Source organism: Patella vulgata, chromosome 2, assembly GCF_932274485.2.
Source record: "Patella vulgata chromosome 2, xgPatVulg1.2, whole genome shotgun sequence".
NCBI classification, from domain to species: domain Eukaryota; kingdom Metazoa; phylum Mollusca; class Gastropoda; family Patellidae; genus Patella; species Patella vulgata.
In genome coordinates, this window is record NC_065880.2 from 36603609 (window position 1) to 36629601 (window position 25993).

The following is a 25993-nucleotide window of genomic DNA, read 5'->3' on the forward strand; positions in this document are numbered from 1 at the left end:
AGATTTATTGACTGATTTAATTTCATAAAAGTATTATCCTAAAGATTAACATAAGATTCTTGAAAGATGAGCTCTACTGTGAACATTTTTTTTTTACTATCAGGTTGATGAAGATGAACCTTTATTTATGTCACTGATTGAAGATTTGTTCCCTGGTATGACTTTAGACAAAGCTGGTTATCCTGATATAGAGGCTGCTATACAAAGACAGGTTAGTTAACTACCAATATTATTTGTAATGTCATTCTGAAAAATGGCTCCATATTAAGATTACTTTCCTTTAAATTGTATACATAATTATATCTTTGTTTGTTGAAGAAAGCATGTGATAAACTTATGTACCGGTACTGTAACATATTTTAGGTTGAACAAGCTGGTTTGATACATCATGATCCATGGATATTGAAATTGATCCAGTTATATGAAACCCAAAATGTACGTCATGGTATGATGGCTCTAGGACCTACTGGTGCTGGTAAGACTAAATGTATACAAGCTCTGATGAAATCTATGACTGATTGTGGCACTCCTCATAAAGAAATGAGAATGAATCCCAAAGCTATTACAGCACCTCAGATGTTTGGTAGATTGGATGTTTCGACCAACGATTGGACTGATGGTATCTTCTCTACTCTCTGGAGGCGAACACATAAAGCTAAAAAGGTTTGTAAAATTTGAAACACCTATCACATGACACGATTACTATTTCTAGTACATTTGATAACACTTTTAATGTATAAAAGAAGTTGACATAGCTACAAATTCTCACTGGACTTCAATATCAGAATTGTTTAGTTGTTATTACATTTGATTGGAATATCTACAATGAATAAAGATATCAAAAATGTTCTCAGCCATATGTTTGACTTACAAATTTATTATAATGATTTTAGGGAGAACATATATGGCTAGTATTGGATGGTCCTGTTGATGCTATCTGGATTGAGAACTTGAATTCTGTATTAGATGATAACAAGACTCTTACCTTGGCTAATGGAGATCGTATACCAATGGCACCAAATACTAAGATTATATTTGAAGTACATAATATTGATAATGCTTCACCAGCTACTGTCTCTAGAAATGGTATGGTCTTCATGTCCAGCTCTGTTTTAGACTGGGATCCTATTCTCCAAGGTAAGTACACAATGATATGTCTTGACCTAAAAAAATTACAGAATAATTTAGATTATATATTGAATGTAATATTGATCTTGATTCATGAATAATAATTTTGATTTTTCTAGGTTGGTTAACTGAACGCCCACCAAGTCAAAAAGATGTCATATTTGATAGTTTCTCTAATGTCTTCCCACAACTGTATGCTTATATCATGCAGGCTCTTGAACCTAAAATGGATGTAAGTATATGAACATTTTTTCTAGGATTATGTGATGTTACAAACAACCAATAATAATAATTATTTTTAAGTAGTTCAATAAAATTCTGCAACCACATTTAAGTATCATATTTTGAAGGCAGAATAACAAACAATAATAGTTATGATACAGATAATGGACATTGATCATGTTATTGATAAATATTTGTTATTTTCAGATATTGGAGTGTAGTTATATAAGACAGGCTATTGATCTATTAGAGGGATTAATACCTAAAGGTGATGATGGTAAAGATATACCTAGAGACCATCTCAATAAACTTATTGTTTTTGCTATTATGTGGTCCCTGGGTTCCCTGCTCGAGTTAGAAGATAGGAAAAAGGTAAGATAATTGAGAATTTTACATCAACTCAAGAGCTGCTGTTCTTTTAATGTGATGATATATATTTCAAATAATGATTTTTTTATTTACATGGTTTAACATTTTATAATAGCATCTTTATTCACATAACATGTACTAATATTAATGGTTTTATTTTTTCCCCTCCAACTAGATGGAAGAATGGTTAAAACAGAATTCTGAGCTTCCACTGCCTAAAACAGAAGGTGATGCAACTATCTTTGAATACACTGTCAATGAAAGTGGAGAATGGCAACATTGGGCAGAAAGGGTAAATATGTTATTAAACACTCAACCAAGTTCTATAGAACTGATAACAAAACATTTGTATAGCAAGGTTTTAAAAATATTACTAAATGGGTGACAGACATTTCGTCCATGAATATTTTATTCCCAATGGTTAAGACCACAAAGGTTAAATTGGAAATTGTGGCTGGCCAAGTTAAGGGCCAGAGTAAAAGTTAGAACTTAAAAATCTCTGTGGCTGAAATGAGTAATTTTTGCATCTGTGAAAGATGAAGTAATACTTGTATATATTTGAATATTTGTATATTTAAGGTACCGGACTATGATTACCCAGTGGATAATACACCTGAATATACATCAATCTTGGTGCCTAATGTTGACAATGTTAGATCAGATTTCTTGATCGAAACTATCTCCAAACAGGGAAAATCTGTACTACTTATAGGAGAACAGGTATAATTGAATTCCGAATTTGAATAATTCTTAATTTTATCAATCTTATTAAATAACTATAATTTTCTCCCTTTAGTGTGCTGTGTTTTTAAATTTTTTATTTGGATTATCTTCCTTGACACACTAAAAGTTACTCTTTCCAGTTTTCTGAACTTGGTTTTTGTGTTCATTAGGGTACAGCTAAGACTGTTATGGTACAAGGTTATTGTGGTAAATATGATCCTGAAGCTCATCTCTTCAAGAGTTTCAACTTCTCCAGTGCCACCACAACTCAGATGTTCCAAAGAACGATAGAAAGTTATGTAGATAAACGTATGGGTACAACATACGGACCACCGGCTGGTAAAAAGATGACAGTATTTGTTGATGATATTAACATGCCTGTTATCAATGAATGGGGTGATCAGGTTAGTTATATATTTTAAAGAACAAAGATATATTAGATATTTTGATTATACTAATTATAGTTAGTTAACTGACATCAACATTTGATATAATTAGGTACCTTAGAAAAATTTCTATACTTGCATCCAAATGAATAAACCATGAAACTGGGTGGTCTGTTAAATGACACTGCAGATAAGAAATGATATTATAGGTATGGATGCAGTTTTGAAATTTTGTGAAGGTCATATGTTTATGGTGTGTTAGAATATGTATGTATAATAAATTGTAATGTCTTTCTAGGTAACAAATGAGATTACCAGACAGATGATGGAGTATAAAGGTTTCTATAATCTTGAGAAACCTGGTGAATTTACTAATATAGTAGATATACAGGTTATAGCTGCTATGATTCACCCTGGTGGTGGTCGTAATGACATACCGCAACGTCTAAAGAGAGCCTTTAATATCTTCAACTGTACGTTACCTGCTAATTCTTCTATTGATAAAGTCTTCTTTACCATTGGATGTGGTCATTTCGTTAAGGTTTGTGCTTTTGATAAAATCCAGTAATGAAAATATTTTGATTTTACCTGTTGTTGTGTCAGTGGCTACTTTGTAATAGCTTTTAAGAAATTAAGTGACACAGTTGTTCTTGCTGAGTCTTTAAAGATCATTCTTTGATTTGATTATCGTATGACTTTTCAGGAGAGAGGTTTTATGGAAGAAATTGGTGAACAAGTCAAATGTTTAGTACCAGCAACAAGAAAATTGTGGCAGAAAGTCAAAGTTAAGATGCTGCCTACCCCTGCTAAATTTCACTATGTATTCAATTTACGAGATCTTAGTCGAATCTGGCAGGTAAGAATTTACATTAATTTTAATTTTTGACTGGGATGGATTGGAAAAGAAATGAAAGCATATTTATAAAATGTTATATTAAAGTTTCATTTGAAATTGGATTGATTAACAAACTAGACCTATGTTGACTACTCGCCAGTTAAATGATAGATAATATACTTAATCATTGTTTTTGTGTTATAGGGTATGCTCAATACAACCAGTGAAGTAATAAATAATACCAGTATATTGATGTCTTTATGGAAACATGAATGTGCAAGAGTTATCTGTGACAGATTCACAGAAATGACTGATAAAGACTGGTTTGAAAAAACATTTATGCAGGTTTGTTGTAATTGTAATACATGTATATCAGGGCTGCCGACAACCAGTATCGCAGCGCAATTTGCGATACATATTTTGTCCGTTGCTAACCGAAAATTAAAATCTAACGTTTTTGATTCGCAGTTACTGCGAATCATTAATATGCCTGTCATTTTGGATATTGACACAAGAATAATCCACATTTTGAAGACTAGAAGGCTTACTCAACTCTTTCAACGTGTATAAAATGTTGAATAAAATTTTATAAACAAAACTGAATTCTCCGTGTGACATTTTCTTCTCGACCTACCCAGACACAATACTATATAACACAGGGACATAACTCTATGAATAGGGACTATTGAACCGGAAATAGGGAATCAAGTGGTACCACTCACGTTGCGAGACATCAAGTAATTATATCATATTCATTTTGAAAGAAATAAATCCAGTGTATCCCCCATGTATTGTAAATAAAATATAAAAAAATAAATACATGTTAACATATTGTAAAATGATAAATCAAAGTAAAAATTCCTGTAAAATATTATTGTTTATATCGTGTGTGTCTAGTGAATTGAGGTGCGCCCGATTGAACAACAATAGTAATACACGATAAAAAGCAGACGAAATTGTTTTCTAACGAAGATTTCTAACGTAACAAAAAAATAACAATTAAAATGAGTGGGGCTTCGGAAGTCACTGTCAAGAATTGGCTTCAGACATAAGACCTAACTAAATGTCTACATCACATTCACAAACTGTCACAACTACTTGTGGCAGTGCTAAGAAATCTAAGAATAGTCGGAATGGAATCTAATCTTATTTGTTATGAATTAAAGTAATATCTTGTTATTTAAGTGTTTTACGTTGAAACTGAAAAACTGCTAATCAAATTTGGCAAAATTGGACTTTTTGATTAGCAGTGCTGCTAATCAACTGTGAAAAATTACCCACAGCCCTGATGTATATCATTTCTATATAAATATCATTCTTATTTCTTTGAATGGTTACAAAATAACTTAACATTTTTAACTGAATTTCTGTTATGTATTAAAGGTATCAGAAGAAGAATGTGGTTCAGCAATGGCTAACAGTATGCACCCCGAACCATACTTCGTTGACTTCATGAGAGAACCCCCAGAGCCCACAGGTATGTTTATAACATTGATTTCACTATCAATCTTTGATAAGTTGTCATTGTAATTTATAAAAATATGAAAGATTGTTTGGTTAAAACATATATAAATAATGTTATTTTTTTTTTATTGTGCCTGAAATATATTTAATTTGACTGTATTTAAATAGGGGAAGAATCAGAAGATGCTGATCTTGATGCTCCTAAGATATATGAACAAGTTCCTTCATTAGATGCATTAGCTGAACGTTTACTATCATATCAACAACAATACAATGAAACAGTACGAGGTAGTAAAATGGATCTGGTATTCTTCAAGGATGCTATGACTAATCTTGTAAAGATATCTAGAATCATACGAACACCTAGAGGTCATGCTCTATTGGTTGGTGTTGGTGGATCAGGAAAACAATGTTTAACAAGATTAGCATCTTTTATAGCTGGTTATTCTACCTTCCAGATTACCCTTACAAGGTAAATATACATTTATTTGCCTTCTTTAATCATTTCATTTCATAAAATCCATTTTACTTATATCATCAGAATGCTTTTGATAAAATGGTTTTACACTCCTTAGTCAAACTACTTAACACTATTGAAGCTGTGTAATTGATGAAGGGTTATATATTAGATTAGATAAACAAGTTATAGGATGACTTTAATAGAATATTTTATTTTTGTGATTTTTTAGATCTTACAATGTTACCAACTTATTGGAGGATTTAAAGTTTTTGTATAGAACTTCAGGTCAACAAGGAAAGGGTATAACTTTCCTCTTTACAGATAATGAAATCAAAGATGAAGCCTTTTTAGAATACATGAACAATATTCTGTCATCTGGAGAGGTAAAAGATAAACATTTTATAATGAAAGTCACAACTAAGCAGGTTGTGTTATTTTTATGTTCATATGGTTATATCTTCATAATAATTCAATTTTTGGGCCTTCTACAATCTGTTGATTGCAATAATTTTTTGTGATTTCTACATACAACTTCACACCTGTATATATTAAAGCGTGCTTTGACTTTGTCAAAGACTTTACATTTGTGTTAAAATGATACATGTTATTTTTGTAGGTGTCTGGTTTATTTGCCAGAGATGAAATGGATGAAATAACACAAGAATTGATTGCGGTTATGAAAAAAGAATTTCCAAGAAGACCCCCTACCGCTGAAAATCTATATGATTATTACCTAAGCCGTGTTAGACAAAATCTTCATGTTTCCCTCTGTTTCTCACCTGTAAGTTGGTATATGTTTTTTCATTAGTTATAAAATGTAAGGAACACCATTCACAGTTCCTTGATAGATTCTGATCAGTATTTACAATCTTGAAAATAATAAAATCCCCTATTCATTAATCTGACAATTCTGGAAAATAAGTGAAGTATAATTTCTTAAGGTTACAAAATTAAATTTCACAAAATAATTTTTCCTTACATTTCAGGTTGGTGAAAAGTTCCGAAATAGATCATTGAAATTTCCTGGTTTAATTTCTGGTTGTACTATGGATTGGTTCCAACGCTGGCCTAAAGATGCTTTAGTAGCTGTATCTAATCATTTCTTGTCTGATTTTGATATTACATGTACACCTACTGTAAAACAATCTGTTGTAAATACCATGGGATCATTCCAGGTTTGTTCTCTTTCTATTTCTTTCAATTTTGTCTACATATTGGTTTTAATGCAAAAACTGAACAACAGAAGAAGCCTTGAGGTGTTGTAATGTCAATTCTGTCTTGATTTATTTGTTATCTTGTTCTAGGATAGTGTAGCCGAGGTCTGTATAGATTACTTCCAGAGATATCGTCGTCAGACTCATGTCACCCCCAAATCTTACCTATCTTTCCTGAGTGGTTATAAAAATATCTATGCTGAGAAAAAAGAAGAAATTGGTGTATTAGCTAACAGAATGGACACAGGTAATCTTTTAAATAATGTCTTCATTAGCCTAATTGGTGCAGAAAAGTAGGATCTTAAACCCCATTTCATTTAAAGTAATGATATATCTCGAATATTAATTATTTTGCACCTAGAATAATTTTTAATCAAATTCATTATTATAAAAACCCCATTTTTATATTGAACAGGATTAAAGAAACTGATTGAAGCCTCAGAATCTGTAAATATTTTGAAAAAAGAACTGGCTGTAAAGGAGAAAGAGTTAGCTGTTGCCTCTAAGAAAGCTGATGAAGTATTAGCTATTGTAACTGTTAAGGCACAAGCTGCTGAAAAGGTTAAAGCACAGGTACAAAAGGTCAAGGACAAGGCTCAAGGCATTGTAGATGCTATTTCGGTAAGTTTCAAAGATATAACTATTTACATTTGGTAATCTGCTATGATTGATGAACATTGGTGTTAGTTTTGTCTTTATGAAGTAAAGATTTTGGTGGTGATGTATAAAGAAAGCCAAAGTGTTATGTTGTTGTGTTAGGTAGTGATTGACTAAAAGAGCCTGCGAGTATGTTAGGTTTGGAGCCCCCAAAGAAGTCAATGTTCTCACATGGTTCGTTCCAGTTGTAAGAGAAAATTTTGCTATAATTATGTTATTATTACTTGCAGGCTGATAAAGCAGTAGCTATGGGTAAACTGGCAGCAGCTAAACCCGCTCTACAGGCAGCTGAAGCTGCTTTACAAACTATTAAACCAGCTCATATCTCAACTGGTATGTATACTTCTTATTTCCTCTATTGTTTACATCACATATTGACGATGCTCATTACAACATGTTTACAGAATATATGCTATAAAGACAAATTTCCTCTAATGAATGCTTATAAGATAATGAAACCCATCGATAGATAATTTTTCAAAATTTGGAGAACTAAAATATACTTTTGTTTGTACTATTTGTTATCTTTATTTATTACAGTCAGGAAATTGGGTAAACCACCCCATCTTATTATGAGGATTATGGATTGTTGCATGCTGCTGTTCCAAGTTAGAGTTGATCCAGTACAGATGGATCCAGAGAGACCGTGTGTAAAACCATCATGGAGTGAAGCTCTCAAACTCATGTCAAAATCCAATTTCTTGCCATCCCTGCTTAACTTCCAAAAGGTGGGCCATTTTAAATAGTTAAACACAATCCTATAATCTTTTATATGCTCACATTTAATGTGAATATATATATTGTGTCATCTCTCTGGTCACATTTTGACATTTTTGTTTGTGAACCTGACAGAGGACAGTGATCTGAACAGAAGTTTGAAAAATTGAGTTGGATTTCTGAAATATTTTGACATTGATTTTAGAGTTAGGACAAATGACTTTCCAGGTATTGAATGTATTAGAAGACCTGATCTATTTTGATTATCTCTTCATACTTAATGTTAGAACAGATATAATGTATCATACAACACATAACTCACTGCATAGGTGGATTCTTATGTATAAAAGGAATAGATTCAAAATATTTATACCAAATGGTTGTTTATTCATCAATAGGATTTGATTAATGAAGAAACTGTCGAACTGATGCAGCCATATTTAATGATGGAGGATTATAATGTGGAGTCAGCTAAGAAAGTGTGTGGTGATGTTGCTGGTTTAGCCTCCTGGACAGATGCTATGGCCATTTTCTATAGTATCAACAAAGAAGTTTTACCATTAAAGGTAATGTTTATAATATGCTTGTGTGGAGGCTAGATTGTGTAGAGTTGATAAATAAATTTGAACTCTTAAAGCTAATTGTTAGATAAATTAATAATGGTTATTAATATTATTATTACAGGCTAATTTAGCTGTACAAGAAGCTAAATTGAATGTTGCTATGACAGATCTGGGTAATGCACAGGCTCAGTTAGATGAAAAACAAGCAGAATTGGATGCAGTACAAGCACAATTTGATGCTGCCATGGCTCAAAAACAGGTAAATTTTAGAATCTGTTTTGATCATCAATACAAGCGATTGTATTTTTTTTTCTAACCATTTATGTTTATGGTCTAAAACTGATAAACAATTATTGAGTTGTTTTGGGGAATATGATTAACTAATATCAAGGAATAAACCAAGCAAATCAGTTAATTACGGTGTATTTTGATGATTCCAGGAACTGATGGATGATGCTGATGCTTGTAGAAGGAAGATGAACAATGCTGAAGCTTTGATTAATGGTTTGTCTGGAGAAAGAGTTAGATGGACTGAAGCCAGTAAAAACTTTGAATCTCAGATAATAAGATTAGTTGGTGATGTCCTGTTAGCCACTGGTTTCCTATCTTATACTGGTCCCTTCAACCAAGAATTCCGTAATATTATGATCAAGACATGGAAGAAAGAAATGGTTCATGCCAAAATTCCTTTTAGTGATGTAAGTCAAGTCATTAATCCAGAAAACAAAATTTGATAAAAAAAAATTTTTTATTAGCTTGACATAACTTTCTTGAATATTATTGCATTTATAAAGTAATTTTTAACAATACAATATTTTGTTTGTTGTGCAGGACTTGAATATTGTATCAATGTTGGTAGTTAATACAACAGTTAGTGAGTGGAATCTACAAGGTTTACCTAATGACGAGTTGTCTATACAGAATGGTTTGATTGTAACCAAGGCAGCACGTTTTCCATTACTTATAGATCCACAAGGTCAGGGTAAAACATGGATTAAAAACAGAGAAAAAGAAAATGAACTTCAGGTATTTTGTCTATTAATAATTGTCACAACACATGTATAAAACTTTTAAGAATTATTCCTAATGCTAGGTTCCCACTACCACGTTTTGTGCTGCAATTGAAATCACAGTTTTAATCGTAGAGTAATCATAGTGATCCTATCAGTTCGTCATATATTGAGGTCAGTCGTAGCAATCGTATTGACCCTATCAAAACATATCTGAATGTATCTGCATGTAGCAGATCTTGGACTCAATAGGGACAATCCTATCGTAACGCATTGCACGACAGTGGGCACCTGGCATTATGAATTTTGGTTTTAGTTTAAGAAAAAAGTATTTATGTACATGTATGGATTGAATGTACATTGATTGATTAATGATATTTCAGATAACAGCCCTTAACCACAAGTATTTCCGTACACATCTAGAAGATAGTTTATCATTAGGTAGACCACTGTTGATTGAAGATGTAGGAGAAGAACTGGATCCAGCTTTAGATAATGTTCTAGAGAAGAACTTTATTAAATCGGGTAAAACACTCAAGGTAGGTAAAAATTCCAATATAGTAATGATTCATTTAATTAGATCACTTTTAATTGAGGGAAATCTATGCCTTGAAAAAATTAGGTGTATATGGTTAACTCACATAGAAATATTTTCTTCAGAATACAGTTTCCAATGGATATTTTTTTACAATGATCTTGAGATTCTTCACGTAAGCAAGAATTGTTTTGAAATTCATAATTGCTGCCATTGTGGGGATGAAAGGGTTACTGGCAAACGCAGTGTCAGTGTTTTATTTTGAAATAATTATTTGTTGATTTAATCAGGTAAAAGTAGGAGACAAGGAAGTAGATGTTATGACAGGTTTCAGACTCTATGTAACAACCAAACTGGCTAATCCTGCCTACACACCAGAAGTCTCAGCTAGAACATCTATCATTGATTTCACTGTCACAATTAAAGGCCTGGAAGATCAGCTTTTGGGTGTTGTCATCTTGACTGAAAAACAGGTACGTTAATTATTGTAATTAAAAAAATCATTTACTGAGTAAAACTATTTATACACTGTAAGGTAATTTCACTTAGTTATTGATTTGATATGCAATTTATTAAATATTAAGGCATGAATTGTTGTAAAAAAGGGAATATTTGTTCAGAATTATAGACTAGAGTATTGTACTATACTTATATCCTACAGGAACTGGAAGCAGAGAGAACAAATCTGTTGGAAGAAGTAACAAACAATAAACGGAAGATGAAGGAATTAGAAGATAATCTACTATACAGATTGACATCAACTAAAGGTTCCCTGGTAGAAGATGACTCTCTTATTGAAGTACTTAAAGTTACCAAAGTCACATCAGAAGAAGTCAGTGAAAAGTTGAACGTTGCTGCTGAAACCGAGATAAAGATTAATACAGCTCGAGAGGAATTTAGACCAGGTACATTATCATTTTGATGCTTATGTCAATACTGATTCTCAATTTCATGATTGAACAATTCCTTCATTATTAGACAGTTACTCCCTGCAGTCCTAACAGAATTCTAGCAACTGCTTTATTCAGTTATGTATGTTATCGTTTTGATCTAAACCCCTAAAAAATGAGATATTGACTGGAAAATGCATGTCCAGGATCTGCGACTTTATAGATGGTAATTTTTATCTTTCACTAATTGGATCAACTTCAATCTATATTTATTTCTCTTTTCAGTTGCTTCTCGTGGTAGTATTTTATATTTCCTGATTGTTGAGATGTCCATGGTAAATGTAATGTATCAGACATCTTTGAAACAGTTCCTGGAACTCTTTGACTTGTCCATGGCTCGATCCCAGAAATCACCAATAACTGGAAAACGTATCAACAATATTATTGAGTATTTAACTCTGTTGGTGTTCAAATATACATGTAGAGGTCTGTACGAGAATGATAAGTTCTTATTTACCATTCTTATGACACTGAAGATAGAGATGGCAGCTGGTAGAGTCAGACCAGAAGAATTCCAAGTCTTCATCAAAGGTGGTGCAGCTCTTGATTTAAATGCTGTGGAACCCAAACCTAAGAAATGGATTACTGATATGACCTGGTTGAATTTGGTAGAGCTTAGTCGTCTACCACAATTTACACAGATACTCTCACAAGTAGCTAGAAATGATAAGGTACAATAATATTATTAACTTTCTTCAAGTATTTTACTTACATTTTGTGTTAAGTAATATTCAGCATTTCTTTTAATATTTGAGAAACTTATATAAAGTTAATGATGTAAAATTGTAGGTATGGAAAGCCTGGTTTGATGAAGATGCACCAGAAGAATGTCCTATACCAGATGGTTATGGTACTCAGTTAGATACTTTCCGTAAACTATTACTGATCAGAAGTTGGTGTCCTGACAGAACTACACCAATGGCTCGTGTTTATGTTGGTGAAGCTATGGGAGCAGAGGTCAGTTGAGCAGAAAACAATACATCAATTATTATATGCTATACAAAAAACAGTTTAATAATTTTTACTATAACTTGAGAGAGATTGTTGGGTACTTATATTTTGATATAACATTTCATAAATGAGATGTTTTTATTAATCAATTGATATGTGTATTTGTAGATGGCTGAAGGTGTAATTTTAAATATGGAGGTTTTGTGGGAAGAATCTAATAAGAGATCACCATTAGCTTGTTTCCTGTCTATGGGTTCAGATCCAACTGATAATATAGAAAGACTTGCCAAACAGAAGGGACTCAGTAAGTAATTTAGCTTAACAAAAAATAATTTTGTGACAAAGTGCAAATAAATCTCAAATATATCATATTTAATTAAAACTTGATTAAATTGAGATGATATACATTTGGATTGATTGTCTATTTACAGAATGTGGTGCCATTTCTATGGGTCAAGGTCAAGAAATTCATGCCCGACGTCTTCTTCAAGTTTCTATGGCAGAAGGCAGATGGGTTCTTTTACAGAATTGTCACTTGGGTCTTGACTTTATGGATGAACTGTTAGAAACGGTGAGAAAGCTAATCATAATAAACAGTTTTACATTTAATGTTATAAACAGTTTTACATTTAATGTAAAATTATTAATAGATTTTAATACTGATTTATAAAGTAAAAAGAATTATCATTTCCAGATTCATCCTGCTTTAAATATACACTGATTTTTAAATGAGTTGAAAATTTATTTTACAGGTAATATCTACAGAGGTTGTACATGATCAATTCCGTCTATGGTTTACAACAGAACCTCATCCTAAATTCCCTATTAATTTATTACAATGTTCTGTTAAATTTACCAATGAACCACCACAAGGTGTAAAAGCTGGTCTTAAAAGAACGTATGCTAGTATTACTCAGGTAAATTATTATTTTACATAATCTTTGTGCTAGAAAGTGTTAACTTTTTTGTTTGTGATTCTGTTTGGTTTATTTTTTTTTCATTCATTCACCATTTGTACTATCATATTTCAACTTGTGATAACCTTTATAAATATATCTTTGTTATTGTACAGGAACAACTCGAGTATACCAATCTAACTCAATGGAAACCTATGCTATATGCTGTTGGTTTTCTGCATACGACAGTACAAGAAAGACGTAAATTTGGACCAATTGGTTGGAATATACCTTATGAATTTAATCAGTCAGATTTCACAGCTACAGTACAGTTTATACAAAATCATCTAGATGATGTGGATCCGAAACGAGTAAGATATTTTAATCACATATTTTGTATAAATTATAAGTATAGTTTATAATTATTTCTCTGTTGCTATTAAAAAATGGATTTAAGAAAGTACCAGGTATTTTCTTTACCCAAGGCCTGGTGTTCTAGGTGTTCACATCAGTTGAATATGGTTATATGTTCTTGTTATTTACAGGGTGTTAATTGGATAACAGTGCGTTATATGATAGGTGAGGTACAATATGGAGGTCGTGTTACAGATGATTATGATAAACGTCTACTCAATACCTACTCTAAAGTCTGGTTCAGTGAAAATATGTTCCAAGATTCCTTCCAATTCTATACAGGTAACATAATAATACAAAGGAAATCTACTTGAAACATTGTCATATATATATATATATGAAGAAAACTTGTGACAATTAAATTACATATATATGCTTTTACAAATAAATATTATTTACTTTGTGTGAAGAATGTGATATATTTGAAATAGGTAATTTAGTCTTATCAAAATTTAGATTTGTTCTATTCTTCAAATGAGCTGTTTAATATTTTAGGTTATAAAATACCAAAATGTAAGACAATAGATGAATACAGAACACAGATAGAAAGCTTACCACTAGTTGATACACCAGAATGTTTTGGTCTTCATCCTAATGCTGATATCACGTAAGGTTTACTATATACAAACAATTAGCCTATTATAGACATCCAAATTGTGTAAAACAATGGTAACATTTCTTAGTGAAATAACAGTTCAATTATTGGATTTCAATAATGAAAAGAAAGTAAACAATGTTATGTAATAAAGATTTAACTTGAATAACTATTATTATATTATAGGTATCAAACTAATACAGCTAATGAGATGTTAGCATGTATTGTTAATATACAACCTAAAGATGCTGGTAGTGGTGGCGGTGAAACCAGAGAATCTGTTGTCTATAAACTAGCTGATGACATGTTGGAAAAATTACCTGGGGATTACATTCCTCATGAGGTAAACATAACATATTGTATTAATTGATTTTCATGATACACAGTATAATAGATAATAATTAATAATTTTCATGATATAGAGTATAATTAATAGGTGTTATTATTTAATTTGGTTTGTGTGATCCTTAATCAATTTCTTTTTATCACCATTTTAATTGATTCAAGACAAACATAAAGGACATTATCAATTCTTCATGCTGTCTTACTGTCACTTTTACATGAAATATTCTTATTACAGGTGAAAGATCGTTTGAAGAAAATGGGTTTGTTACAACCTATCAATATTTTCTTGCGCCAAGAAATTGACAGAATGCAAAAAGTATTGACATTAGTTCGTAATACATTGAAAGATCTGAAACTTGCTATCGATGGTACTATTATCATGAGTGAAAATCTACGAGATGCTCTTGATAACATGTATGATGCCAGGGTACCAAATAACTGGAAAAAGGTCAATAATTTATAATTCTTTACTTCATAAAATATGTTATTCTTCCATCACTTGCTGATGTAGGGGTTGGATGGCTGAATGGTTAGCACGTGCGCACTGTACGATAAAGTCTGTCATTGAGTCAACTGGTGTGAATTTGATTCCCCGGTTGTACATGACAACCTGGTGGGTTTTCTCTGGGTCCTCCGGTTTCCTCTCACTGCTAAAGAACCCTACGCACAAGCAAATTATTGAAATAAAATTAAACCATGTTAGTCCCAAAATGACCTAGTTTGTGTCGAGGACGTTAAACCCCATTTCTCTCTCTCTCTCTCTCTCTCTCACTTGCTGATGTTCTAAGACATGAAACGGTGATGTCATGAAATCAATAGAGAGTAATGGCCAGACTATTTTTTTTCACAGTGATGGACTGAATGTCTATATTTGCCTTTTAGTCTGGAATATTGAATTCTTTAATAATTATTTTTGTTATTATTTCAGATCTCCTGGGAGTCTGCAACATTAGGTTTCTGGTTCACAGATTTATTAGATCGTAATGCTCAGTTCCACAGCTGGTTGTTTGATGGTCGACCAAACTGTTTCTGGATGACTGGTTTCTTCAATCCACAGGTACACCATTTGGATTATTATAATGATTCCATCTTAATGAATAGTTCCTTAATTTAATAGGTTGTTTTCATAATACTTTTTACCATTTTGTTAAATTACTAAGACTAAATATTAATTAAACTTTGAATATTTTTCCAGGGTTTCTTGACAGCCATGAGACAAGAGATTACAAGAGCTCATAAAGGTTGGGCTTTAGATTTAGTAACACTAGAGAATGATGTTACTAAGATGATGAAAGAAGATATTGTTTCACCACCATCTGAAGGTAAATATTTCTCTAATTATTCTTTCTCACCGTTATTATAAAAACAATTAATAAAACTAATTTGAAAATTTGTTATATTTAAACTAAATCAATTGTGCTTATTGACCGTTTATTTAAATGTTGCTCCAAAATATTGTTGATTTAATATTTCTACTTTAATATGAAATATAATGTTTTTAATTATAATTTTAGGTGTTTATGTCCATGGTTTACATCTGGATGGTGCTGGTTGGGATAGAAGAAATTGTCGTATTATTGAACCCACACCTAAAGTATTATACAGTTTACTTCCAGTTGTACATGTCTTTGCTACAAATCAAGAGAAACCCAAGAGTGCCACCCAGTATGAATGTCCAGTATACAAGAAACCAAGACGTACAGATTTAACTTATATCTTCCCTCTCATGCTTAAAACAAATAAACATCCTGATCACTGGATTCTTAGAGGTGTAGCTCTGCTCTGTGACACCAAGTAAACAATGAATTAGGTGATCATTTTGATCAAATCCAACATACAGAGGCATAATTAGAGCCACAAAACAAATTAAGGTTGTCAAAAATCCATGCAGAAACCTGCTTATAGAATAACGTTTTTTTTTCCTGTGTGTTTGTTAATTGTATAATTAAATTGTAATTCAAAACTTGTGTACAATCTAATGTAGATCCTATGTAACTGTACAGTCAAATCAAATTTTTTTTCCAACTGACAAACACCTATAAATCACAGATGTCCCTTCAAGTGTATATATTTATATTTACAGTACTTTTATCATTTAATGAAACTAGAAATGTTTTACTGTGTTCATGCCTGAAAACATGATTTTATTACAAAACAAAGCTATATTTAAAAGTGCCAATACATTTATTTTGAAATAAAATGATATAACATTAAAAATAGGTTAATATAATGTGATCAAAAAATAGGTTAATATGATAGATGTTTTAACATCTTTCTTTGTCAAACCAAAAAAATGTGTCAAGTAAATATGTTTGTGTGTGATTTGCAATTTGTATTATTAAACATATATTAATAATATTGATTATATACAAAAGGTAAAAAGTGATTATCATTCCGTACCTCCAAAATCAAAATATACAAATTCTATTAAATTATTTATATAAATATTATTTCTTTATATTTTCTATTGTTGAGTTTAATTTCTATTTATATAATATATTTTTTATTTATATAATTCATCTTATGTTTGAAACATAATAAAAGTTTTGTAAAGCAGAAATTTTAATTTACTTTCTTGTTCCTAATTTACTTTCTATGTTTGAAATCTGAAAAATTTGAGGATTTGGTCAATATAAGTTTGTTTCACCCCCCACCCACCTTTTCTTGAGCACAAACAGGAGGCACATACCAAATATAAGAAATGTAGACAGCAAGATATTAGAAGGGTTGAAGGCGTACACATCCCCTCCTAAGAAAAAGCCGGTCTGTCTCCTCTTGCAATTTTTTTTATTTAGGAAAATATTTTCCCTCAGGGAAGCCGACGTTAAATCCCCACCAAGGAACGAACAAACCAAAGAGCCTGTTCTACTTTTAGGATTGGCCATATCTACCAAAATGTGTAATATTCTTAAACAACGGCATATTTAGCCAGCTGTACCATAATATTTATTAAGATCCATTCTTCTACAATCTTAACACTAGAGAATATCCGACTAGTCATAGCGGTCGAAGAAGTGGACAATAATTATGACATCAGTGATGGGGCATTAACCTCTGTATGATTAAAGATTAGTGGGGTCGACTTGTTTGATCATTTTAGTTGGCATTTTGGCTAACTGTATTGTGACGACAGTAAAATACAAAAGATTATATTACACCTTTATCTGTTGACAAAATTTCCTTTGATGAAAGACTGTCATCCAATAAAACAAAACTACAAATGTATACATGAAATGGATATACGAACATGGGCTCCAGCTATATACAGCCACATTACAATGTGGGCGTTTAAAAACAATACAATATCTAATTAATTATATATATAATGTATATATCAACAGTTAATCACAAAAATAAAAATAAACGTTATATATTAATATCAGTTTGTACAAAATTTATGGGACTGGTAGGATTGAGTAGCTATATATTATTTTGCCAATCTGTGATCTTTGCTTATTTGGCACCCGACGTACTAACTATACTCTAAAGAACTATAAAATCATCTATTGAACATTCGAACTATGTCGTGGTGGTTTAGTAATATATGCTAGCTCGCTAGCCAGGTGGGCTTGGGTTCGCGTCCTGTTTTGGCCGTGAAGTTCCTCAAGATTTTTAGACGTGGTATCTATGTCTTCAATAGCACAGCTGGTACAGGAAAGTAGGACGTTAGACCCTATTGCATTTCAATTCACAACCTGTTAGCTATGGACAGGGTTTTATATTTGAATATCAAGTGCCTCTGTTATGGAACCACATCCCAAAAAATCAGGAATGCTGAAGGAAATGAAATGAAATGAAATGGGGTTTAACGTCCTACTGTTCTGCTCCTGTACTGGGCTAATGAAGACGGGCATACGCCACACAGTGTGCTATGAGGGAAATTTTGCCCGGGCAGCGGCACTGCCAAGGGATCTTTTACGTGCATTCCAATGTATACACGGGACCTCGGTTTTTCGTATCATCCGAAGGACTAGACAGCTGTCCTTGTCAGGCCCTCCGTTCTGCACCACTGACAAGGGGAAACCACGTCGGAAAATCCGGATGAACTTTCTCGGCCAATGCAGGGATCGAACACCCGACCTCCAGGCTAGCGAGCCAGCGTCTTAACCACCTAGCCACCGTGGCTCCGAATGCTGAAGGACTTAATTGTTATTTCTGTGTTCTGTATATAAAAGCTCATGATTTTGCCAGCGCCTAACATAACGGTGGATAACGAGGTATTAAATTGTTCATAATAATATGATATTATTTATTTCTGATATAATTTTGTTGGTGTCCCAATCGTCATAGCGGTAATATAATAATTGGCGCAGTAAAGGCCGGTTGGAATGTACATGCTCTCCTAAAAGAGAAAAGTGAACACCCGGTGGTATTTGTTTTAAAACTTGTATCGGTCTTGACACAATTTGAATTAACATTTATCTGAAGACTTGATGGGCTGAACTTGCACCATGTTAACTTTGTTTATGTCTTCAACCCTCCCTGTTCCCAACATTTTTCTCCCGAGCAATTTAACAATCTCAAATAACAACTCCAACATCTCGACAGCTGTAAGTATGGAGAAACCAACCCACAGTCCAGCCTGTCCACCCAAGTCTGATAGTAAGCTGCTCCACTGAAACAAAACCAAAATAATATCATTGACACTTTCGTTATAATGTGCAGGTGGGCTCGATCTTGGCAAATTTTGTGAAATCCCAAAACCGATCTTTTAGGGTATATATATTTAGGATTGGTATGTGGGATATGCATCCTCCGCGAGCGACACTTATTCAATTGGGTTATGAATTCAAGTTATTTCCAATTATGCACGCCGAGAGAACAATATCTAGCAGTAAGATTTTATACTATATTAAACCTACATCATATGCTGGTGTTGCTGTTATACGTTCATAGTTCAACTGCTTATAAAACATCTCTACTTTCAACACATTTCTCCTGAAAAATATAGAACTGTGTGGTTAATGTCAAGTGACCGACGCAGATTATGGGTGGGGCAGGGGGTGTAGTAAGATTGGCAGAATTTTTGCTCTTTAAATTAATAATAGCATTATTTTATATCTTTAAAGATACATTATGGAAGATTAGATAAAGAGCTGGCAGTACTCGCTATAATAGTCAAAAACTAGATAATGTAAAGGGAATTTGCTGAAAATTTCAGTCAAATTGATCCACTATGAACCGAGATTTTTGCGATTGAATTTTTGGCCTAGCCTCCATCATCATTACTAAAGTCGGTAGGATAAAAAACAGTCTCGATTATCCATTTCATGATTTAATTATGAATGGAAGTCGAACAGCAAATCGGAACCTATTCCAATAAACATCGCAGGCTAGCGATGCCATCTAGAGTTGATTATGGTCTGGATAAGTTAATTAATGTTTATAATATAACATTTCAGGCCTAAAGAAAGACCTGCAATGGGCAGCTATTTAGCTCTTGCATAATGTATGTTTAACTAATTATTGGGCTCACATACATGTATTGTAGAGAAGTCATATCTCACACACTCAAATGAATTAGGAGTTGTTGACACATAAAAAGATTAATAAAACCAAAACATAGCTGATTCAGGGAGAAACCCGTGTTTATCACGTGTGTAGGAAAATCACCATTGCATCATTTGTGCTTAGTAACCAATAGCTATAATTAATTACGTCATATTTGACCAATTACATAATTGAAAGCCGGAACCCAAGGGTAAAAAACCGTCAGAGCTTTGGCCGTTCGACAGCCGCTAAATTCTTAGAAAGGGCAGACATCAAGTCAGACACCGCCTGGGTTCTTTAGACGACCATATGATGTAGCGGTTTCATGAGTCTACGGGAGTTGAAGTTGAGAGAAAGATATTAATTTTAAGTATTGTAATGTAACCTAAGCTTGTAATCTATGTATCCAGTGCTTGCTATAAAACGTAGAAACGACCTGATGCACTGTTATTCCTGGTAGATAAACGTCTTAACGGCGGAGATAAAAAAATATATATACTATTCAAAAAAAGTAGGGGATATTTGATTTTTAAGTGTTATTAAAGTCACCTAATGAAACTGACGAAGAAACAAATGATCGTTAGACTAAGTAAGGCACAGACCGACCATTATAAGGGTAAAATGATACCCAGGGTCAAACAGCAAAGTTACCACAGCATCACAACTAAGTCAGTAACGGGTAAATCCTCCTCTGTTTGCCAAACAAGCATTGATCCGACGTGGCATACTCCAAATGAGACGTCTAAGGTCATTTTGGTCCAGATTGTCCCATTCCTGTTGCAACGCAGCAGCAAGTTCTTGGACATTGGCAGGACGTTGTTGACGTTGACGTAACCTCTGTCCAAGCATGTCCCAGACATGCTCGATGGGGGAGAGGTCGGGACTCAGTGCTGGCCAAGGTGATGTTCTGTTGTTGGAGGTAACCTGTAACGATCCTGGCCCTGTGACATCTTGCGTTGTCATCCTGGAAGATGAAACGGTGGCCATGACGTCGTGCGAACGGCACAACATGGACTGCCAAGATGTTGTCCCGGTAGTACTGGCCTGTAACACGCCCTGCAACAACATGTAAAGCCGTTCTTCCAGCAACAGTGATGCCTCCCCACACCATAACAGAACCACCCCCAAATCGATCATGTCTGATGACGTTAACGTCTTGGAAGCGCTCGTTTCGACGACGCCACACCCTCCTACGTCTGTCCAAAAAATCAACAGTGAACCTTGACTCATCTGAAAACATCACATTGCTCCAGCGTCGATTATCCCAGTGTTGACGATCCCTACACCAACGACGTCTTGCCTGAATGTGATGATCTCTCAAACAAGGGATCACGCGAGGACGTCGGGCGCGAAGGTGACCCCTATGCAGTCGATTCCGAATCGTCTGGCCACTCACTCTCACACCAGTGTCTGTTTGAAGACGAGCGCTGATCTGATTTGCTGTGATGACACGATTTCTCAAGGCCAAGGTACGGATAAATCGATCCTGGGCTTGAGTTGTCGCCCTTGTTCGACCTGAGCGTGGTCTGTCCTGTACAGATTGTGTATCACGGTATCTGGATTATAGCCTGCTTATGACAGACTGAGAAACATTCACCGTCCGCGCCACAAACGCCTGTGTTGTGCCGATCTGTAGCATGCCAAGGGCACGTAACCTTTCATTTTGGGTAAGCCGACGCATATCAAAATTTGTTTTCTGGTCACTAAAACAATTAAACTGATGTTTCAACCCTGGAATTCAATGCCACAATGACTGTAACATTCAAAGTCAGAGTCGTGCAAATCTTGGGTTGGACCCCCATGATGATCCCAAGCATCACCTGCATTCCATGCGGTAGCTATTGGTGCGTTTGGGCGTCACATGTAACTGGAAATGTTTCTTCTGTTAGGTTCTATAGTGACTTTTTTCGTAGTCATTTGCATATTTTAGTATTATGCCCCCAAAATCAAATATCCCCTACTTTTTTTGAATAGTATATATACACAACGCGAGTCCTAAGAAGCGAATAAGAAACAAATATAACCCGAGACAAATTACTGGTAAGTTGAAACCGTTGCGGTATGAACCTGGACCTTTTAGTAATGAAACAATTTTTATACGCCCACATTTTCATGTGGACGTATTATGCCGTCGCCCCTGTCCGTCCGGACGTCCGTCCACAATTTGTTTGTGGACACTCTACAGGTCACAATTCTTATCCGATTTTGACGAAACTTGAAATATAGGTTTATCTCAAAAAGATCTCGGCTGCTTTCGATATTGGCATGTATCGGATCGAAACTTGATGGATTATGGCCCCTGTTTGTACGAAAAATCACGTTTTTAGCTTGTGGACCCTATAGAGGTCACAATTTTTATCCGATTTTGTTGAAACTTGAAACGTAAGTTTATAACCCAAAGATCTCGGTTCCTTTCGATATTCGCGCATATCGGACCGTAACTTCCTGAATTATGGCCCCTGATTGTACGAAATATCGCGTTTTTAGCTTGTGGACCCTATAGAGGTCATAATTTTTATCCGATTTAAAAACCCGTATTATTATATCACCGTTACACCCTAAGGACGACTGAGTTCGAATTTCGTGAAAATCGGCCCAATATTGACAGACAAAATGGCTGCCGTTCGTTCTCAAATAGCGTAAAAATATGGTATATCAAGGTTGTGGACCCTATAGAGGTCACAATTTTTATCCGATTTTGTTGAAACTTGAAACGTTAGTTTATAACACAAAGATCTCGGTTCCTTTCAATATTCGCGCATATTGGACCGTAACTTACTGAATTATGGCCCCTGATTGTACAAAAAATCACGTTTTTAGCTTGTGGACCCTATAGAGGTCATAATTTTTATCTGATTTAAAAAAACGTATTACTATATCACCCTTACACCCTAAGGATAGCTGAGTTCGAATTTTGTGAAAATCGGCCCAAAATTGACAGACAAAATGGCTGCCGTTCGTTCTCAAATAGCGTAAAAATATGGTATATCAAGGTTGTGGACCCCTAGAGGTCACAATTTTAATCCGATTTTGTTGAAACTTGAAATGTAAGTTTATAACCCAAAGATCTCGGTTCCTTTCGATATTCGCGCATATCGGACCGTAACTTCCTGAATTATGGCCCCTGATTGTACGAAATATCGCGTTTTTAGCTTGTGGACCCTATAGAGGTCATAATTTTTATCCGATTTAAAAACCCGTATTATTATATCACCGTTACACCCTAAGGACGACTGAGTTCGAATTTCGTGAAAATCGGCCCAATATTGACAGACAAAATGGCTGCCGTTCGTTCTCAAATAGCGTAAAAATATGGTATATCAAGGTTGTGGACCCTATAAAGGTCACAATTTTTATCCGATTTTGGTGAAACTTGAAATGTAAGTTTATAACCCAAAGATCTCGGTTCCTTTCGATATTCGCCCATATCGGACCGTAACTTCCTGAATTATGGCCCTTGATTGTAGGAAAAATCACTTTCTTGTTAGCTTGTTCTCTATCCATCTCTCGAAAATGTGGGCGTATCCTGCCTGGCAGCCGCTGGTTATTTTTGTCATTAAATTATGTAAGTGATCGATGGGATTTCTACTGTGTAACCGTCTACGTGAAAACTTACCGAAGGAACTTCAACATATCTCCAGTGTCCTCCAATTCGTCAAATATGTCCGTAGTTATGTTCTTCTTTTTATACACGTTTTTCACTTTATTAACAGTTCTCGTAATGAGGGGTTTAGAGGGCCATGTACCAGTTGAAATATCTGTTGTAAATACTATTTCACTGCAAAAAATATATACAATATTAGTAAGTAATGTTTAAGTTAAATCACTATTGACCGGAATAAATCTAAAATAGTTGCCACGCAGAGATTAAAATGAATCCATACAATTAATGATTTTAAATGTACTGTATTCTATCTGTATTCACAGATACTGCAACTTTCGACCTCAAAAGTATAATGATGTATTATACCTATACATGTAAACATAGCTTTAATGATTCCTAAAGAATACATGAACAATTTGAAATATTGTAGAATAACGTTTGTGTAACAGCCATGAACTGTCTTCATTAGCCCAGTCGGTGCAGAACAGTAGGCCGTTAAACCCCATTTCATTTCATTTCAACAACCATGAGACAAGCTTATAAGAATAATGGAATATTAGTATCACTAAATCCTAAGGGACAGCAATCATATAATACGACGCTGCTGTAATGATAATACCTTTCGTGTAACTAATGAACTATAGTACTAGTAGCAAAGTAGCAATAATGTAAAAATTATACGCCAGCTATTTGAGTAAAGTTGAAAAAAAAAACCGCACAGTTTAACTATGGTATAATGTACAACTAAAATATAACGTACATGTAAGGATGGCATAAACGTGTAACTAAGGTATTAGGTACCCGTATGGATGGATGGTACAAACAAGTAACTAAGGTATAAGGTACATACAAGGATGCTATAGACGTGTAACTAAGGTATAGGGTAGATGTATGGCAGGTGCGGATCCAGGAATTTTTCTAGAAGGGTGTTTGCCAGGTTCCTAAAACAATGTACCTTTGGGGGAGGGGAGGGGTTGGGGGCTCTCCCTTGGTTATTTTGACGTATATTTGGGGTAACCAGAGGTCACTTTGACAAAACATAGAAACTGGGATTTTACATAAAAAACATATTATAAATACATCTACCTACTACGCTACGTTTTAGTTTTACTGATAGGCAATGAAAATTCCAAGAAAAACTTATCAAAAATAATGATTAATTTCCAGTCGTTATCATAGTTAAAATCACATCAAATAGGCCTATACACCTTCGTGTTCTGGGATACACATAGATTCATAAAAACGCTATGGGAAAACATTTCAGCGTGTAAAAGTATAGCAAAAAAAGACGGTAAAATCACGACGATGTTATACAGACCTTTTACGTGTGCCGTATCACGTATGAGAAATACGCACACATTGATGACGTCACACGCAAAGTCTATACGAACCAGGAATTTACGCTTGACAAAAGTCTCTGGTAACTCAGGTGTAACGCACGCGTAAGGGTGATAGGAACGTTTAAACTATAAGATACATGTAAGGTGGATGTACTGATGACAAAATTTATATACACATGTATATAGCTATATGAATTTTGAAAATAACAGATTGGCCCATTGGCCTACTTTGTTGATAACAAAAATGTCATGAAAAAAAAAAAAAATATTTGATGTTGTTATTACACAGGGAACCTGGATTTAATTATATAACTAATTATTATCTCCAGGACTTAAAAACAAAAGTTTTCAGCATCAGCAAAATAAAAAGAAAAGAAAATCATTAATCATCACACTGGAACCACCCAAACAAGACCTCGAAGTTTTGATAAAACAAAAACAAAAAATATATATATATATATACTCACGAACACGAGGGCACACATATGTCAATGCAATCTAAATGTTCTAGTTCATATTCCTTCAAAACCATATCTAAACATGAACCTGAAAAGGAAAATAGTTAAGAGTGTATCCGCGAAAGACCAGGCAAGAATCGCAAGAAGTGCCAAGATGTGGAGGTCGGAAGTTTTTGATCAAACTTATGTTATGACATCCCCCAGGAGCAAGAAGTGACATGCTGAAGTAAGTTACAATCTGATGTCGCTATAAAGGACTATGCTGGAAATAGTCATTTATGGATAAAATTTTATCACCCCTTTTTAAGCACAGGCTGCATTCTATGGCGCAATAGCAACCTTCTAATTTTGACCCTGTCTGATAAAGCGGGTGGTCAACTTCCACCGAGCACTAATTTGAAAAAAAAATCATTCCATACATATTTTTTGTGGACTTGTTTTAGGGTACCATATTCATATTGTCGCAAAATAGTACAGAACAAAATACACTGTAACTTTTTCTTTCATGGTCGCGTAAAAACATGGACCGGCATGCAACATACTTAAAATATACAGCTTATTGAAAAGTGCTCAAAATAAGCTTTTGTAATACATTTTTTTTAAAGATGCATGATTGGAGATTAGATAAAGAGCTGGCAGTTCTCGCTATAATAGTTAAAAACTAGAT

The 25993-nt window shown here is 33.9% G+C and overlaps 1 protein-coding gene and 1 long non-coding RNA gene across 2 annotated transcripts in view; one reads left to right on the forward strand and one right to left on the reverse strand.

Annotated features, from left to right (window-relative positions):
* Positions 1-16979, forward strand: part of LOC126810974 (dynein axonemal heavy chain 5) — a 36404-nt gene extending 19425 nt beyond the window's left edge. The window contains exons 41-80 of the mRNA XM_050536427.2: positions 104-211; positions 364-663; positions 894-1137; positions 1248-1360; positions 1558-1722; positions 1895-2011; positions 2299-2439; positions 2613-2846; positions 3127-3369; positions 3532-3684; positions 3868-4008; positions 5047-5140; positions 5296-5599; positions 5817-5970; positions 6204-6368; positions 6574-6762; positions 6892-7048; positions 7217-7422; positions 7689-7791; positions 7999-8186; positions 8574-8741; positions 8860-8997; positions 9179-9436; positions 9570-9764; positions 10132-10287; positions 10574-10756; positions 10945-11188; positions 11459-11904; positions 12023-12190; positions 12353-12488; positions 12616-12755; positions 12937-13101; positions 13257-13451; positions 13626-13776; positions 13990-14101; positions 14276-14432; positions 14670-14882; positions 15363-15491; positions 15630-15756; positions 15949-16979. Coding sequence (XP_050392384.1) covers positions 104-211; positions 364-663; positions 894-1137; positions 1248-1360; positions 1558-1722; positions 1895-2011; positions 2299-2439; positions 2613-2846; positions 3127-3369; positions 3532-3684; positions 3868-4008; positions 5047-5140; positions 5296-5599; positions 5817-5970; positions 6204-6368; positions 6574-6762; positions 6892-7048; positions 7217-7422; positions 7689-7791; positions 7999-8186; positions 8574-8741; positions 8860-8997; positions 9179-9436; positions 9570-9764; positions 10132-10287; positions 10574-10756; positions 10945-11188; positions 11459-11904; positions 12023-12190; positions 12353-12488; positions 12616-12755; positions 12937-13101; positions 13257-13451; positions 13626-13776; positions 13990-14101; positions 14276-14432; positions 14670-14882; positions 15363-15491; positions 15630-15756; positions 15949-16232 — 7284 coding nt within the window. The 3' untranslated portion in view covers positions 16233-16979. The remainder of the gene's footprint in view (positions 1-103; positions 212-363; positions 664-893; positions 1138-1247; positions 1361-1557; positions 1723-1894; positions 2012-2298; positions 2440-2612; positions 2847-3126; positions 3370-3531; positions 3685-3867; positions 4009-5046; positions 5141-5295; positions 5600-5816; positions 5971-6203; positions 6369-6573; positions 6763-6891; positions 7049-7216; positions 7423-7688; positions 7792-7998; positions 8187-8573; positions 8742-8859; positions 8998-9178; positions 9437-9569; positions 9765-10131; positions 10288-10573; positions 10757-10944; positions 11189-11458; positions 11905-12022; positions 12191-12352; positions 12489-12615; positions 12756-12936; positions 13102-13256; positions 13452-13625; positions 13777-13989; positions 14102-14275; positions 14433-14669; positions 14883-15362; positions 15492-15629; positions 15757-15948) is intronic.
* Positions 16980-18990: 2011 nt separating this feature from the next.
* LOC126810992 (uncharacterized) lies at positions 18991-25420 on the reverse strand. Its single transcript, XR_007675343.2, has 4 exons — positions 25336-25420; positions 23541-23702; positions 19297-19372; positions 18991-19049 (listed from the first exon to the last, which is right to left on the reverse strand). It is a non-coding gene; the product is annotated as an uncharacterized LOC126810992 (long non-coding RNA).
* Positions 25421-25993: the final 573 nt, after the last annotated feature.